Consider the following 18,075-nt stretch of genomic DNA (forward strand, 5'->3'; position numbering starts at 1 on the left):
CAATATGAACCAATGTGAAATGCTTAGATGTTTATGCTGATATGCATATAGACAAACCTGATGCTCTCTGTACTTGCGAGTTGCAGCACGCCGAAATAACACTTGAGACTTTATTTTATATTGTACACGTACTTCGCCCTGCTGAGCTTCCTTTCCGAAGAGGGGATGGGCAGAAGAAGCTTTCCAGGTCCTTGATTTTTAGGAAACCGTGCCTCAACACAAACTAAAGAGAGGAGTCTATTGTGGCCTATGCACCTTCGCTTGCGGACAGCTCTCCTTGCACTACTCAGTTAGCGCTAAGGCTGCGATGGGGGCGCTGGTGACGGGTTTTTCCGCAGCGCCGCCTGGGCAGAGTCTGAGGTCTATATGGACCAAAATCTAGTTAAATCGTTGCTTCGCAGTCGCTAGCTGCATAGGCGACTTAGCAAGAGAGTCGGGATTCGCACTACTCAATCACTGCCTCTTCGCACCGGAAGGTGGCGCTACGCGTCTCGCAAAACTCCAGAGTCTGACGTCCATAGTGTACTAGAATAATTATAGGCGTGACCTTTGATGCGGCCCAATTCACTTCGATCGCAGCGCCGCCCCAGTATTTTTCGCCGTGTTTGAAGAGGAAGAGAACCGCGACATCAGACGGGACGTAAGACGAAGGAGTGGACTTTTTTTTGGGGGGGGGGGGGGGGAACTCAAGGTAACTTATATGGAAATGAGGGGGGGGGGGTACTTTACTAGTACAAATGTGAATAACGTCCACCATATATAGTAATATATATATGGTGATGTACGATTATTGTAAGATGGCAACAATAAATATTATTATTATTATTATTATTATTATTATTCGCCACAAAAACGCGTAAACCCACAAAAGAGAAATGAAATAAGGTGAATTTTACAGGTACGCCTGTGGGATATACCTTTCCTTTACTTGGCAAATAAGGAACTACGACAAATGGACTTGCCCAGGAAAGAAGCGCAGGAAGAACACTTCCAAGAACAAGAAGCCAAAGTGTAAAATAGAGATTACTTTAGTATAATACAACCTAAAAAAGAGCAGTTGGCAACCAAGGCACACAAACCGCGCAGAGTTGTGTTACTTCGCCCGCCAATCACAGAAGCAAACAATATCGTCGTCATGCGGCCTTTTCAAAATGGCGTCGTACTTGAAACCTCCGGAGCGTCTGCTATTCTTGAAGAGTCTTTTCATCGGCGGAAGCAATGATGTATGCAACAGACATGGACAAAGTGTATGGAATCTGAGCATTTCACCCTTCAAAAGTCTGCGGTGCCGTTCATTTCACTGCTCAACCCATTTTACTCATGAAACTTCACTGCCAACTGAAGTGAAACTTAATAAATAGTTGTAGCAAAGCAAGCATGTTATTTCAGTTTAATAAAGAATTAGGATTTGGCCATTCCACTATAACAGGCGAAGCAAAAGGTTTAAAATTACGCGCTAATAATTTTATTTTTGTGGTTACCGCCTTATTTGGGTAACAGGAAAAGTTTGAAGTACGAATTATTTGCAGCCTCGCGGAGGAACAGTGGCTGGCGGTTATGAGGGCGTGGGCGGGGCTTCACTGCAGAGTTAATCCCACTATAGCAGCGTTTTCTTAATTAGTTCTGGAAGAATTATAGAGAAATATATATTTGGGGAACAATCACAGTTCTTTTGGATCCCTCGTTGAGGCTCTACGAAGTGAAGTGCCACAACCGACCCGTATTGTTATTTGGGAAGTTACGTAACGATGTGTGGCTGCCAGTCGCGTACAACCGCGTAAGGCGCAGGACGCTACAGCGATTCTAGACGTACTACGCCCACCGTGGAAGGTTAGAAAAACACCTACATAAGCACATCAGTGAAGTGGCTACGTTAGGCAGCTCGAATGATAACTGTAGAATTGTCATTCAAAACACACGGAACTGTTCTCCATTTGCTTTTTCTGTTCTATTTCCTTTTTAAATAAAAAGATGATGATCCATAAATATTTTCATAAACAGCGGTTAAATTTGTTAATTTTCGCTTTCCTTCCTGTTTGGCTGTTGCCTTGGCTGTCTCCCTTAGTAGATCGCCTCATATCTCAACTCTTTGCGACTCTTGTTTCCAGTTGGCAATTTTGCACGAAAAGAGCTCTACATTTAGGAAAAAACCAGACGAGTTAACGAGTGACAGTCATATTGTTTATGAGTTTAAGGATTATTGCAGGGTTTGATGATCGACGCTGTCTCGTATTATTTTATTTTCCATCTTATCTAACCAATATCGGGAGTATATGGTTCCGAGAATCTGTTAGCTTCGCGGCGAGCCGTTACTCGAGGAAATAATGAAGCAAAAGGAAAAATTAAAAGAAATTGGCGTTTTCTCTGGCCGCAACTCGTTCCACGTGCTTACAGACCAGCTGACCACGAACGTTATTGCCTTCCTGATCCCTGGATAAGTCTAAACAAAGAAGGTTGAACTAACGAAGCAACAGCGATGCGCGTGACCGTCGAAAAGACGGCGACAACTGAATGCATCTCGAGTTAATCGCGTGGCCACCGAATCGATGAGGAAACTGGCCTTCACATACCAGCGAGATGCCGATAACTACCGCCATCCAAAAGGAGTGAAAAAGGCAGCGCAATGTTGACCGCCGAATAGCTGTCAAATTTCAGCATTGATTTGGCGGCGCTTTAGGAATGTGTGGGAGAAATGGTGGCGTGGGGGGGCGGGGAGGGGCGGGGAGGGGGGGGGGGCGGGCCCCCCCGGACCCCCCCTTTGGTACGTGCCTGAGTGGACAGGACGAGCGGTAACTGAGGTTTACTACCATGAAACACATGCGTGCACATTCGACCTTTTCCTGTTATGTGTTTCATGGTAACGTGTGTTTCATCTTGTTCTTCACTATGTTATGGCACGCTGCGCGCAGATGCGACCTCAGTTGCTAGTTGCCGCTCGTCCTGTCCTCCTTCGTCTTACGACCCGTCTGAAGTCGTGGTTCTTTTCCTCTTTAAACATGTCAGACCAACTGGCCCAAAGTTCACCCCTCTTGAAATATTTTTCATCGTCGCGCGCCTCACTGCAAAGCATGCGCCGCCCCAGCCGCTCGTCCCACTCAATTGACCTTATTCGAGTACACTTTAGTTGTAACAGATGCAGATCTTAAAGGGTATGTAATGCTAACACACAGCTCCCAGACTTCTCGTTGAGTCCTCCGCTATAACGCCTATAAATTTATAGGACGTACCTCCAGCTGGCACCAGTTTTGCTGCAGAGTTATAGTGTTTGACAAAGGAATTGTATTGTTAAGTACAACAAAGAAAGCCCATACATGAGCTCGACGCACGGCGCGCGTTCTTTATGTTTGAAAACATCAAGAATATGTGCTTACAGTATTGGGGGCGAGCCCCACCACTGGAAAAGCTGGCGCCACCGTCGGCGTGACGTGGCATGAGGGATCACGTGGGCACAGCGGCCGCGTCGGCTGCTTCGGAAGCGCCGAAGCGAACTGAAAACGAAAGTATAAAGTCCCCCCTGCGCTGCGGTTCTGATTAAGTGGCTAGGTTTTTCCGCCTTGGGTATCTGCTTGACAGCATTTGAAAGCCCTATAATAGGTAGTGGCTGCTTTTGGAGGCGTGCAGCATGGCAGGCTACTGTTCGGTGCCGCAGTGCCGGACGTAGGCAACGGAGCCCGGTGTCAGCCTTATTCACACGTAGCCGCAGGATAAGAAGCTGCTTGAAGCTTGACTCGCGAAACTTGGAACCGGCAAACAGCCATCGGCTACAACTCGGATATGCAGCAAGCACAGACGCGAGGAAGATTTCTGATACGGCGTCGGGACTGCGATGTTCGGTGAGTAGCAGAAAACGCGCACTGAGACGCTCGCCCACGCCCGCTGCACGGCTAGTATGGTATGGTATGAAGAACTTTATTTAGGTCCTGAGGGATCAGTGACATGACATGACATGACGCTTTATTTGGTCTATGAACTTGTTGATGCTAGATACTGGCGAGTTCACTGGAATGGAAAGGGAGCGGTAAGAAGCACATTAAACAAAGGCATGGCGCATGTTTGTGTTATGAATTAATGTACTGGATTACGAAAAAGAAACAGCGGGAAATCGCACGCTGAGAAGACCGATAAACATACAGATCGGCGCAACATAAGAAATAATGATGCTGAAACATATAAGAATTTAGAAGAAAAAGAAAAGATTGAATCGTCGCGACGGCACATCACGAAATTATTTTTGAACAGCTCTGATATCGTCTACGCAACAATGTTTGCTTGTGTACTGTCAAACGCTCATATTATGCGGCCTAAAGCTCACGGCACGGTGCGAAAACGTGCTCGCAGCGAAAGCCAACATGCAGACGCGCAGTCGGTCGCTGCGAACCCGTGCGATCGCTGCAGTGAGGCTTCGTTCTGTTATGCTCCATTCGATCATGCAGACAGCCCACTGTAAGAACATATTTCACATAGTTTGCTCTCAGCGTTTGCCTGCCTTTCACGCAAGAAGCCGGTTCGGGAGACTCCATCGAGGCGACCGCGCGCAGTGGCGCTCACTGTATACATATTCGGTAAAGAGATAGCGTCTGTAAACTATTTTGTGCTTTCAGTTTGCCCAAAATTATTATTTTGACAACAAAACTTCCCTCGTTTTGAGAGTTCTTACATAAATCTCCAGGAGGGCTACCGCGTAGTGTTCTTATTGGGCGCCGTAAGCCAACTTGACTTACGGCGCCCAATAAGAACATTGGTAAGCCAACTTGGCTTACCTATGAGGAGCGTACCGCGTTATCCCTCATACTACGCAAGGGAGGCGCTTCCGACAGATAGCTATGCGACAGAATACTTTTTTTTTTTTTGCTAGCTGGACTGTCGAAAATTGCCCACCGCAAAAGCTCTCTGGGGTCATGAACGCACATCGCGGATGCAAAAGGTATACTGCTTGCGATGAAAGTGATTTTGACAGCCGTAATATATTTCGAAGCATTGTTTATATGAAATTACCCTAGAGTGCCTAACATGATCGCGTGCGTCGCTTCAGTATGCTGCGGCGGCAGCTATATGGCGGTGGTATAACATGTTTATTCTTTCTTTTGAAAGAAAAGGAACAATCGCACCACGACCACCATTTCACCACCACCGGAAGTGCCACTAAGACGAGGACGGAGACATAATCAATACAATCTGGCTAAATTTGCGTGTTACATTATTGACAGGGAGGAAATGCGATATTTATCATTTGTGCAGGTGTGCATAAACTCATATTTCACCAATATTATATGGTCCATCAGCGTTGTTGGTTTAGTTGCGAAAGTAAAAGCAACGAAATTAATGCAAAGCCTATTGGGCCGTTTTGTGCACATTTCAAACGTGCTGCCAGCCAACTGTGCCAACACATCTCGATAACTTCTGAGGTCGTTAATCACTTTCATTCAGATCGCTTTCACTGTGTAATATCGCGCTCGCCGTATTTCCGAGGTCTATCCTTCCTGCATCGATCAAGTGACGACAAAGCCGACGGTACCACAGAAATGGGTGAGTGAATGGGGGTCGAATCGCTTTTTGCAGCTTGTGCGTAAATTTTCAACACGATTATAGACAAATAACCAAGCAATGTCCCGAAGGTGAATAAGTCGCACAAGAGGGGCACGGTAAAACTGTAAATAAACGATAAAAATGACGAAGAAGCGCTTCTCGCACACTTCTAACGAGTTAATCAACCTCCTTGATTATAATCACGGCTTATTTTACCAGACAAATATACTTACATAAATACATGTATCTCTGTATTACTTGTTTTAGTGTGAAATCTGAACATCCTGGCGTATTGTACTGGGAAGAACGCCATCAATATTCAAGAGAAAAAAAAATTAAATTATGGGGTTTTTCGTGCCAAAACCACTTTCTGATTATGAGGCACGCCGTAGTGGAGGACTCCGGAAATTTCGACCACCTGGGGTTCTTTAACGTGCACCTAAATCTAAGTACACGGGTATTTTCGCATTTCGCCCCCATCGAAATGCGGCCGCCGTGGCCGGGATTCGATCCCGCGACCTCGTGCTCAGCAGCCCAACACCATAGCCACTGAGCAACCACGACGGGTAATATTCAAGATAAATTACTATTTTCGTTGGAAGCGAGCAGATTTTATTTTTAATTAGGCTAGCATTACAATCACAGAGCCAAATCAATTGATCTGTAAGCGGACATCAAAGGCTCTATTTCAGGTGAAGGAGGGGCAAGCATTGGCTTCACCCTTCCCGGTAAAAAGCTAGGGATCTTCCGCTCCAGCAATCTTTTTAAAACCTCCTTGCAAAAAACCTCCGCAACTGTGCTCCCTAACGTAGTAGAGCAACACTACGTAGTACTACGTTATTCTATGGTACTACCACAGAACACACTACTCTCAACTTAACGAAACCGAAACCAACTTATCCATAGTTGTTGAATGCGAGTAAAATGTCGCCGTTCTTGACAAGCCTTTTCTTTTTAGACCATATGAGCTTGATTAGTACAGAGCGCTGACACCGATCTATGTTTAATCTATGACGCATAAAAATTACGCCTAAAATTGTATTTACTGAAGATCTTGCTTAAAAATGAGTTGTCGATTCACGTTAGCCATGTTTTCATGTTTTGACCACTGTGACGTCATCGAAGGCAGGAACGTCGTGTAGACGGAGTACATCGCGGTGGTGTACACCTTTGGCTAGAATGAGAAGTTTTCTTCGGCATATTTGTTAAAGGACAGCCGCCGATGCTGGCATAGTGAATGTATATTTCCGCTTTAAGCTTGGAATTATTCGTGCCGCCTCGTCTTACGGGCCCTGTTTACTTCTTTATTTTGTTTCTAGGATGTCTCGGCATGAAGGTGAGTTAGCTAGGGTCACAAGGCTTAAAGTACTGAACATCTTCGTGAAACGCCTGTTAAGTTATGTTCTCATGTAGTCGCACTTTTTTATGTACCTATTTGCGTCAATTTTGTGGTGCATAGGGTATCGCAACTACTGGAAGCCTCGTGCTCCTCTACGATCCTCTGTAACGCTTAAGCCTACGCATTTTCTTCATTGCATTGCAATTTTGCTGAACCAACCGCAATAATTCTTTGCTTTCGAATTCACTGTGTTGCGTTGCATTCTAGCTCACTGGATAAACGCAAGTGTTCATTTCCGCCTAGTTTCCCCGCTCATAGTATCGCATTTTCAGAGCTGTTTCGCTGCGCTCATCGCAATGACGTCTGCATGCAGCATTCCGGCTAACGTCACAGGAGAACGTACTTTAATTGCAGTCGTTGGTGCTGAAACAGAAACTTGAGGCGTTGGCTCTGGAGCGCGGGCTCTAAATACACCGAAGTGTGATGCCACTCACATACACGTTCTAGAATATGTCCTACAATCCGACATTTTTTATAACGACCATGACGAATCGCTTGTCTCGTCGTTCGTTTGACACCGTGTGGCGCCAAGTGTAAAAGTTAGCGGAGTGGACTTTTCATGGTAATTGTCCATGTAAAAAATTGAATGTTGCTTAACGTGACGAATGTGCAGTGACTGTTTTGTGTGATCTTGGCCATCAATCATAGCAATTGTCATTTAGATAATTGTTAGGCGTGGAGGATATAGCCCGTTGCGCATTCAAGCCCTCTTTGTGCTTGCCTTGTTGGGCTCCTTTATGCAGCGGTTGCTCAGCACTGCGACATATATGACGTGTTTAAGCAACCAAACAAGTTGCTGCTTTTTTCTGAATTAGCTAAAGTGCGAAAGCAAGTCACTGTTATTCGAGCTTGCTTCTGCCACTTAGTAGAGGCTTGTACGCATAAAAAACCTTTACAGTTTTGAACTTTTTGTCTTGTAATAGGAAAATAACTTAAAAACAAAATCCTAGATTGACATCAAAATAACAGTTGCACATTTCTGTGAACGTGGTACGAGTTCTAATTTGAGATGATTGTAAGTTGACCTCTGTGATGATGCACTGTGCATATTTTTCTAAGTAACACCACTCAGATGTTGTCTAGGTGGCTAGGAGAGGGCTGCTTACATCGGGTCACAGCCAAGAAAATAGATGCTTGAATTATGCTTTGCATCTGTTTTCTTTGTACTTTTGAATATGATTGAACGTGACACTTCCATTCTTCTGTATCACCTTTGATGCAAAGCAGAGTTCTTGAAATGAACAGCTTGCATAACACTTCACAGAAATGAAGAATTTGTGTTAGAACTGTAATCTGTTCCGATTAGCGCCCATAGCTGTCTCTGAATCTCACGTTTAGCGGCCATAGCACTCAGAAGCACCCATTTACTTGCTTTCTTTAGTCCTTTTATTTTGCCTTCTTTGCGAACCTTGCAGCAGACTGCTCAATCTGCATTTCTTCTTCGTTTATGGGCCTTTCACATTCATTCAGCTGGCCACTACTTCAACTTTTCTTTTGCGCAGTCTTGTTCACTGCTGTACAGCTTGCTTGCCCAATTACACTAAGCACCTATTGTATGGCGAATAGTGTTTTCATTTACCTTGTGCCGGCTCGCTACTCAAGTGTGCTCCGTTGGTGTGTGTGCCATTGTGCAGTGTCAAAGGCAGAGATTTACAAACTTCGCTTGTTGCAAATGTTGTATGCTTACAGGGTTTGTATGTTTTCTTCAACCCCTCTTGTGGCGAACAAGCTGAACCCAGTGATGTTTCTTCTCGCATTGCATTTTTAGAAAGTGTCCATTCTTGGCGAATTGCTGTGGGTAGTGCTGCAGCCCACAACATAATTCTTGTTTCTGCGACCAGAACTTAACACAATGAACATAAGTACAAAAATGTTCACGGTATGAGAACACAAGTGCACTCTGGCTGCTCTTGCACATTTAACTGCACTGCAACTGTTCACTGCACCGTTACGGGCTATCAATCCAGCAATGCATATGCGGCTGCTGAAGGTCACTGAATTGTAATTACAGGGTGCCTATGAAAAGTGTTTGCTAGGGCTCTACTGCAGTGTGGTGTAACACCTAGCTGCCGTTTTAGTAGTGTTCCCATAGTAGACAATATTTGACGCAGCTTGGTATTTTTATGCTGCAGCAGGTTACATCCCTCACCCTCATGATCCCTGTCACTGCTCAAGTTTTCCACATTTGGGACTTTCATTGAGTGTAACTTCCTGGAATAAAAAGGCACATAGTACACATAAAATTCACGTTGCTGCTGATGACTTCAAAACGTTGAGGCTGGCTGCTTTGTCATTTGTGGATGTTTTAAGCAGCCATGAAGGTTATCCTGGTTGTGGAACATGTGCTTATTTTCATTCCTGTCAATGGACTTTCTTAGCCCCTTATAGGTGGGGAAAGAGTAATTTCATCACAACTGCTTCATTGTGTGGCCCTGTAATTATTTGGGCTGTGATGCCCTGGTTTTCATCACTGGCTGTATGTGGGAGAAAATGTATGGCTGGTCACAGAGTGGTCGCACTTTTTTGTTGAAGCATATGCACTAAAAGAATTTACCAACCTGAGGGATAATATGTGAGCTGATCTTCCCAGCATGTCACATGCGTGTCCAGCAAAATGTGTAATGTTGAAGGGGCGGAAGTCAGGACTGCATTATTTTTTTTACAGAGGAGCAGTGTATCAAGGCGCAGCCACCAATGCAATGAAATTGCAGCTTTGAGGGGTAACTCCCAGCACTACATCACCTTGAAGTCAAAGATGACAAACACTAGAACAGTTCTTGTGTGTTGTGGCCACAGCACAGTAACATTCATGCGGAGCCTGGAGCTATTTCACAGATGTAGTGAGTGGGGCTAAAATAGCAACGCCTACAGTTATTTCAATTCAATTCCTGCAGATGACGCAGCCTTCCAATTTGGTACTTTTGCTAGAGGTAGCATACATAAAGCCAACCGGACACTGCACCACACCAAGGCACCACTGTAAATTCGCCTGCACTCCTACAGCAAAATAGTACACAAGTGTCACTCATTTGTTGAGGTAGGCTAAGTGTTGTGTTTGATGTTATTCTCAGCTAAAGCAAAGAACACAGCATTGAGTCTAAAGAGAGTGGTTTGTCATGTGTATATGCCCATTCCTGTTACCTTGCTTCAGCTTTGTCGTCTCTGCAGCAAGAACACTTTATAGCCAAAAGTTCCACACTGGCCTGCTTTTGAAGTTTTGGACCAAGTTAACACCGATCGTGTTTAATCCACGATTGGGAAATTGGAAGAGCTTAAATGACCTTGCCTTCATTTTTGGCAAAGATAACACAACAACATTTGGCTAGTTAGCTCTGTCCTCAATTTCCAAAATTGTTTCAGTGCTATTGTTTAAGTTTGTACTTTGCGTGACCAGTCATTCTGAAAATGATGTGCATGACACCTTCTCCCGGCTTCTGCTAGTGGTAATGAAAAAAAGAAAAAAATCTTTGATTTCACAAATCAATGGCAATGGGGCTGCTCAACGATGCTGTCATAATGGAATAGCTCCTCTGATGTGTTCAAGTAGTCTTTGTGGGACTGGAGTAGAGAGGAATAAAAAGGAGCAAGTGTCCTGAATGCTACTGAGGTTGGGACATTCCTTCAGCTACTTCTAACAAACCCCAAATGATGCCTCATTAAGAGAGCCAATCCCAACATTTTATGATCATAAACAGCTTGAATTTCATGTGCTGCACATTCTTAAATTCCAGCAAGCAAGACTCACTTGGAAGTCTAAAATGTGGAAAAAGTTGAGGCACGAGCAGTGAAGAGATGATACAGAGGGATGTGGTTGACTGCAGGAGGAACTGTATCACATTGTCTGCTACTGAGACACCACAGAAAGGGTGGCCAAGTACTGTGCCATCGTACAGCATGAGCACCAGAGAGTGTTTGTGGCCTACATGAGTCTTCCTTCTAACTGTATATCCTAAACCTTAGGGTGCGTCCTCTCTCAATAGGCTGATGTGCTGCTGGTGTTGTGCTGTGCTTGTCTTGACTTCTGAACAAAATGAAAAGTATGTAGTTATAAATTGGCGAAATGTAGCAACTTTTTTCATTGCAACCAGATGTTTTTTTCATGCCTTTCTTAAAAATAGTTTGCTTTCAGAACGACTGCTTGGGACATCCAAGTTTCTTTTATGTTTTTGCAGGGATGGGAGTGAAACACTATGTAGCAGTGTTTGTTCATCACAAGGCTGCTTTAGTTTTGCCGTAACTTGTAAATATGCCAGCGACCCACACTTGGTTGCTGAGTGGCTATGGTGTTCCTGTGCATAGGCGTATCTGCCGGGGGCGGGAGGAACTTGCTCCCCCACTTTTGAAACCCGGGAATATATGCACCTAGAGTCCTAACCAAGGTCACTCTGGTCTACAGAAAGCGGCTTGAAGCACTGTTAATGGGGGTCTGGCCTCTCCACCGCTGCACGTGGAGTCTCGGCCACATTGGTTCTTCAGTGCACTCATCACTGGCATTTATATAGCACACAGAACCTACTTGGTAACAGTTGGTGAATTGCCCCACCTCTGCAAGTCTGCAGTAGTCTTTCAAGTCTTCACCTATACATTGATTCGGTCCAATTGGTCTGTCAATAGTGCAATTGAACCTCAATAGTGCAATTGAGGTTGTCTCAATTGCTAGAGGTAAATCCCCCCACCCTGAAGACCGCCGGCAGCGAGAAACGTTCGCTTCTCGCTGCCGGCGGTCTTCATCACGTCAGTGTTGGAACAGCGAGTGCTCATGGTCATAGAGTAAGATGTGTTTATATTTGCCTGTATGTGCATGACACCATGCTTGTCATATGTGTATCTACCGGTTTGGAGGGAGGTGTGCCCCTCCCCCCACAGTCAGAATTGAAAAGGAAAAGTAGGCCATTTATTCGCCCCCCCGACACACACACACTTGTGAAAGTTTGCACTGTCGGCTGCACACTGCACAAATACAACAAAACAACAGCTGAGGCCAAGACATAGGTACAATTTATTTATTACGTATCCCTTGCTTTCGGGCCTCGCCTCCACGTGCTGTAGCAGATGATGCGTTATTCTGTACTTCGCCCTGCGAGATGCCTGCGGGCCCCCGCAGGGGTGTCTGCGTCAGCAGGCGTGTGGTGTGTTGCGACACCACGTACCCGAGCACATGAGGGTCGGACCCTCCCGCATGTAGCCTTGCGCGGCTTAGCCGTGTCTGGTGAAAGGGGGATCCTGGGGGTTGAGCCGATGCTGGGTGTTTGGACCGTAAGGCCCAAACACCCAGGAGGCAACACACACCTCTTTGGCCTCTGCTTCACACAGGCGGCACCTCCAGACTGACCCATCTGGAGGAAATCGGCAGTCGCCTTTTCCTGTCCCCCCTTCAATCTTTTCCTTTCTCTCTCACTGTTTCTTCTTTCCTGTCTTCTTATCACTTTCGTATTCTGGGCGGCAAGGGTTAACCTGGTGTAATTATCCAACCTTGGGTATTCTATATTAGGTTATAGCGGCAATGCATGGCTGGCGTCTTCAGGTATTCTTCCAACCTTGTAGCGTCCCCTTGTTGGGCTCGGTGGTGGGTGGCCACCATCACCGCCAAAATTTCCAACGCTATATGGCAAGCAACTTTCCACCATTACCTGATCGCTCCCTCAAGAGGGGGCGTACCGATGAAACTTTCACGTTTTTCATGCAAACAAAGCAATCTTTTCCCAAGTACCACATTGTACGCAGTCAGCACGATAGCAAAACAGTCGGAATGATCCCACCATTTGTTGTAGCGAAATGCCTCACGGAAGTAATTGGCCCAGGCTATAAAGTAACGCAGGTGGGAAGTGGCAATCCTCTGCTCGAACTTTGCGACAAAGCGCAATATGAGAAACTCTCGAAACTTGTAGCATTTGGGGAAACTCCAATCTCGGTGGGCCCACACAGATCTATGAACACAAGTGCGCGGGGTCGTCTCGGAAGATGACCTTCTCGAACTGAGTGAAAGCTAACTACTAGAAGGATGGCAAGACCGAAACGTAGTAAAAGTGCAAAAAATAACATTAAGGCGAGATGACAAACAAATACTGACCAAACACATAATCATTACTTTCGGAACCAGCAACCTGCCTGAAACAATAGAAACTGGCTACTGCAAGCTTCGTGTTAGACCATACATCCGAAATCCACGTCGATGCTTCAAGTGTCAGCGTTTTGGGCATGGGTCGCAAACCTGCAGAGGGCGTGATAATTGCGATAAGTGTAGTTCAACAGAACACGCTTCAGACATCTGCACTTCAGCAATGTGCTGTGCCAACTGTGAAGGAGATTACTCATCCTACTCGCGATCGTGCCCCTCGTGGAAAAAAGAGAAGCAAATCATAGAACTGAAAGTCAAACTAAACCTATCTTTTCCTGAGGCACGTAAACGTTTCGCTCTCCACAATCAGTCTAGTCCTTCCTACACCGATGTGGCATGCCGGGGGGCAGCGCTACATCATTCGGCGGCCGCCCAGGTCACGCGGAGTGTGTGACGGTGGTCAAGCCATCAGCCCCCCTCCCCCCCCCCCCCCTGGTTGGAACAGCCAGCGCTGTTCCGGCCCCCCGCAAAGGAGGGCCAGCAGACCCTCGGGCCTGTTGAACCCAGGGCCACTGCCCATGCAGATGGGCCCAACACTCCCGCGAAAGTGCCCGCTGCACGGGCAGTATCCACTGCCTCAGATGAGGTGATGGATACGAGCAAAATTTCAGCGTTTCAAACACCCAAGGAACGGCGCAGCTCTCTCGAGCGCGCCGGGAAGAAAGAGAAATCTCGTATCATGGGGCCTGGAAAGGTCTTGTGAGCTAATCTAATCTATATCTCTTAGACACACAGCACAAAACACATACATTATGGACACACAGATAATATAATGGAATGTCAGGGGTTTACTCCACAACCTAGACGACATTAAGGAACTCTTAAATAAGTACAATCCAAAGGTGCTGTGTGTCCCAAGAAACGCATTTTAATCCTTCACGCACGAACTTTCTCCGGCAGTATGCCATTTACTGAAAAGATTGCAACGATGCCCTTGCCTCGTCTGGGGGTGTGGCAATAATGAGGAATAGGGAAAAAAGTAAATGGGCTGGGAGAGTGTTGAGGTACCTGTACAGAAAAAACATCGATTCACAGTGGAGGAAATGAACTAGTGGCAATAATTGTAGATAAGGGTGTTGCTTGCTGGCAATTGCAGCTTAAAACGCCCCTAGAGGCAGTTGCAGTCAGAGCAGTGCTTTTTAGTAAGCTGCTGTCGATTGCATCTTTATACATTCCTCCAAACTGTCAACTTTCCACAACTGAATTTGAAAGCTTTATTGTGCAACTACCGGAACCCTACATTGTCGTTTGGAGACCTAAATGCTCATCATACCTTGTGGGGCGACTCGATGTGATGCCAGAGGGCGTCTGATTGAAAACTTCCTCTTAAGTACAGGTGCATGCTTGCTAAATAAGGAGCCAACTTTTTACACCGTTGCAAACAGAACATTTTCATCGATAGATTTAACCATTGTTTCAAGTACAGTCGTGCCGTACTTGGAGTGGAAAGTACATAAGAATCCATATGGGAGTGATCATTTCCTGATTGTTTTAAAATTAAGGAAACAGGACGAATGTTCTCCACATGCGCCTCAGTGGAAAGCTGACTCAGCGAACTGGCAGCAATGCAGAGAGCTGACATATATCACATGGGATGATATTCGTGCGCTTAGTATTGACGATGCAGTGTCATATTTAACCGCATTTATTGTCGACGCAGCGTCAATATGTATCCTGCAAACGCATCGCCTATTAAACGACGTGTTCCCTGGTGGAACGATGAATGTAAGGCATCGCGAAAGAAACAGAATAAGGCTTGGAATCAGCTTTGTGACTCTCCGACTACCGAAAACCTTATCAGCTTTAAAAAAATAAAATGAGAAGGTAGAACGATGCGCCGTCGTGCCTAAAGGGACAGTTGGCAAAAATACATTTCCGGCATTAATTCTTATACAGATGAAAGAAAAGCCTAGAACAGGGTAAACAAAATAAAAGGCCGTGAAACTCATCCTCTGCCATTAGTAAACACGCAAGCAGATACTCTTGACGACCAGGCGGATTGTCTAGGAGCACATTTTGCCCACGTTTCCAGTGCATCTCATTACACAGATACATTCCTAAAATATCAGCGGCAGGCAGAGCAGCTGACTCTGGGTCGGAAATGCACATCTAATGCAGTATACAATCGTCCATTCAGAATGGCCGAGTTCCAGGCCTCATTGAACTGTTGCAACAAGTCCGCTCCTGAAAGTGACAGAATAATGTATGAGATGATCAGACACTTACACCCTGAAACCCAAAAAACACTACTGTCACTCTTCAATTATATGTTCTCTGCCGGCTACATTCTTTCCATTTGGAAAGAAGCAATCGTAATTCCTATTCTCACAGAGGGCAAGGACCCTTCCTCACCAAACAGCTACAGGCCTATAGCTCTGACAAGTTGTCTACGCAAACTATTTCAGAAAATGATTAACCGTCACCTAAACCGTCACCTAAAATACATCGTTTCCCAGCTGGAGAAAAGTAATAAGCTCTGTATAGGTTTGGCTTGCGCAACTTGTAAAAGAGTCTTCAGGTATGACCATAAGTGACTGGTGATAACCGGCTGGTTTTCGCAGTGATAGAATGCAAAAAGGCCTGGTGTACAGTAAAAAACTAGGTTGTCAAAGTCAATCACTATGGTATTTCTCATAGCCTAAATGTAGTTATAAAACATTCATAGGTGTATGTGTAGAGCAGTTTTCTACCTCCAGCACATCTGCCTACTGTGTGAATCGGTGTGCCACTGCTGTCGCAAGTTGAAAGATATAGGAAACTAATGGTCTTGATCTCAAACTAGTGAAGCATTGCATCTTTCCTTGTTGCAGAAACTTTGTGTCTTTGTGTATGGCTTTTGTGGGGCTAGACTTTCACAGTAATGAATGAGGAAGCAAAATATTTAATGGATCTGTTTGAAAAATGGCAAGTAAATTTGTTTCCACTGAAATCTTTGTGTCAGTGCTTGGCCTATTAAAAATGCATATGTTAAGGAAGACTCCTTGTGACGTAAGTCCATCGAATGTTGTGGACTGTGGTTAAATTTCGCTAGCCTGCTCTGCATGACATGAGCACTTATTGCAGTCATGGCTGCAGCAACTGCCCTGTTTTGTCAAAACAGAGCTGGATGAGTTGGTGTGGTTCCATCTTAACGAAAAAGTGCATGAAAAAGACTTAGACGAGAAAGAGAGAAATGACAAGCACGGACGCTACTCACAACTAACAGTTTATTTCCAAAGAAACAGAATAAGTAGAAAACTATGCTGAAAGGAAACAACCACCCTCTCAGGTGTGCACGAGAAAACGAAAGTAACATACACATAGCAACAGCAAAGCTGGCTAATCAAGAACTGATTTGCCCACACTCCCAAAGGTATGACACTTCTGCCTGTGACAATAGCTTTTATGATAGCTTTGTCACAGGCAGAAGTGTCATACCTTCGAGAGTGTGTGCAAATCACTTCTTGATTAGCTAGCTTTGCTGTTGCCACATGTATGTTACTTTCGTTTTCTCATGCACACCTGAGAGGGTGGTTGTTCCCCTTCAGCATAGTTTTCTACTTATTCTGTTTCTTAGGAAATAAACTGTTTGTTGCGAGTAGCATCCGTGTTTGTTGTTTCTCTCTTTCTTGTTTACGTCTTTTTAGCACACTTTTTCGTTAAGATGACAAATTTCGCCCTTTTGATCTATTCATCTTAGGCATTTTGATGGCTATGAAAATGTATACTCTAATTTGTGTCAGTTTCCGGTTTACAACTTGCACCCTTGTATAAGTTGCTTCATATTTTTGTAATAACAGCTATTTCTGCAAGGAATTTTGCACGTAAGTCTCACCTTTGTTTAAAATGTTCCTGGTTTTGTAGTGACGTGATAAAATGTAGCATTTGTGCATGTACATTCCTATTGCAACATGCTGGCTTTAATCAGTTCTGGCAAATGCATCGGGCTCAGTAAGAAAAGCCATGATGTGCCACCTTTTCTAGTATGCTTAAATTTTAGTAATCAATGAGAAATACCTATTATGCCTCTTGCCATAAGCAAAGGCTGTTCTGGACCTTCCATGGTGGCTCAGTGTCTGTTGAATTCTGCTCATTCTAAAGACTAGGTGGTAGGTTTGGCTGTGTTGCGAAAATGGCAGAATGCTCATGTATCGAGTGCAAATTCACGTGGTCTGAAACTACGGCGTCTCCCATAGCCCCAGTGTTAACTTGGCATGTTCATCAGTCAATCAAGGCACTATGCATAGTCCTAAACACTTATCTGTTGGTCAGAAACATATTTTATTATAGTTAGTTTTCTTGAATCCTGCAACTTCACTGCTTACAGCTCACTCTTTTGTGTAAGCTGTACTAATGTAAACATCCTGAAAAAAAGGGGAAAGGCATTTCATGCAAAGCACAATAATTGCCATATTCTTCAAAATAATGTAGTGGCATGAGTGGCAGCAAGAAAAGAAATTTTTTGGAAGTTTAAGAAAGTTTTTCGCAGTACCAGAACGTAGTTGTTAATTACAGTAGACCCCCGTTGGTACATTTTTAAATGAACCATGGGAAGATAACATTTGGTCCTGGGAAACGTGACATCCGGTAACGCTTGCGGCTGTACTGCTGATGGAACAAAAAGCTACTCTTGCACAAAACCGTACTTGAAGTTGAGTAGGACATCAACATATGTTGAAAACCTGATCAAAAGAGGTCATTATCCCTGCCTGGCAGTTAGATTGAACATTACTTTTTTTGATCGATTGTAGCCTTGAGTTTCACGAAGTGAAGCTTGTATTTTGCATCTGGTGCTTGTGTCGAATCTTAGTGAATTCCACTGGTCGATCTAGAGCTGTGTGCCGAATGCCAAATCCATGAGAAAGAAACAAAACTTTGCACAGGATGACCCAATTCAGATCCACCAGGGAAAAATGATGATAAAAATGTTATTATTTAGGGATGGCTCGAAGGCCTATTATGTGGAATAAAAAGGGGAGGGAGGAGGCCTATTCAGCGCTGTCCTAGGAGCGGCATGCCCTTGGGAAGACCCAAGAGCGAGTCCAGAATGACT

General features: G+C 44.8%; 1 protein-coding gene across 1 annotated transcript in view; it reads left to right on the forward strand.

Moving 5' to 3' along the window:
- Positions 1–6,644: 6,644 nt before the first annotated feature.
- Positions 6,645–18,075, forward strand: part of LOC126545230 (E3 ubiquitin-protein ligase KCMF1-like) — an 85,625-nt gene continuing 74,194 nt past the window's right edge. Inside the window, exon 1 of the mRNA XM_050192996.2 lies at positions 6,645–6,862. Within this exon, the coding sequence (XP_050048953.1) occupies positions 6,847–6,862 (16 nt within the window). The 5' untranslated portion in view covers positions 6,645–6,846. The remainder of the gene's footprint in view (positions 6,863–18,075) is intronic.

The sequence above is a fragment of the Dermacentor andersoni genome, chromosome 1 (genome assembly GCF_023375885.2).
Source record: "Dermacentor andersoni chromosome 1, qqDerAnde1_hic_scaffold, whole genome shotgun sequence".
Classification (NCBI taxonomy): Eukaryota; Metazoa; Arthropoda; class Arachnida; order Ixodida; family Ixodidae; genus Dermacentor; species Dermacentor andersoni.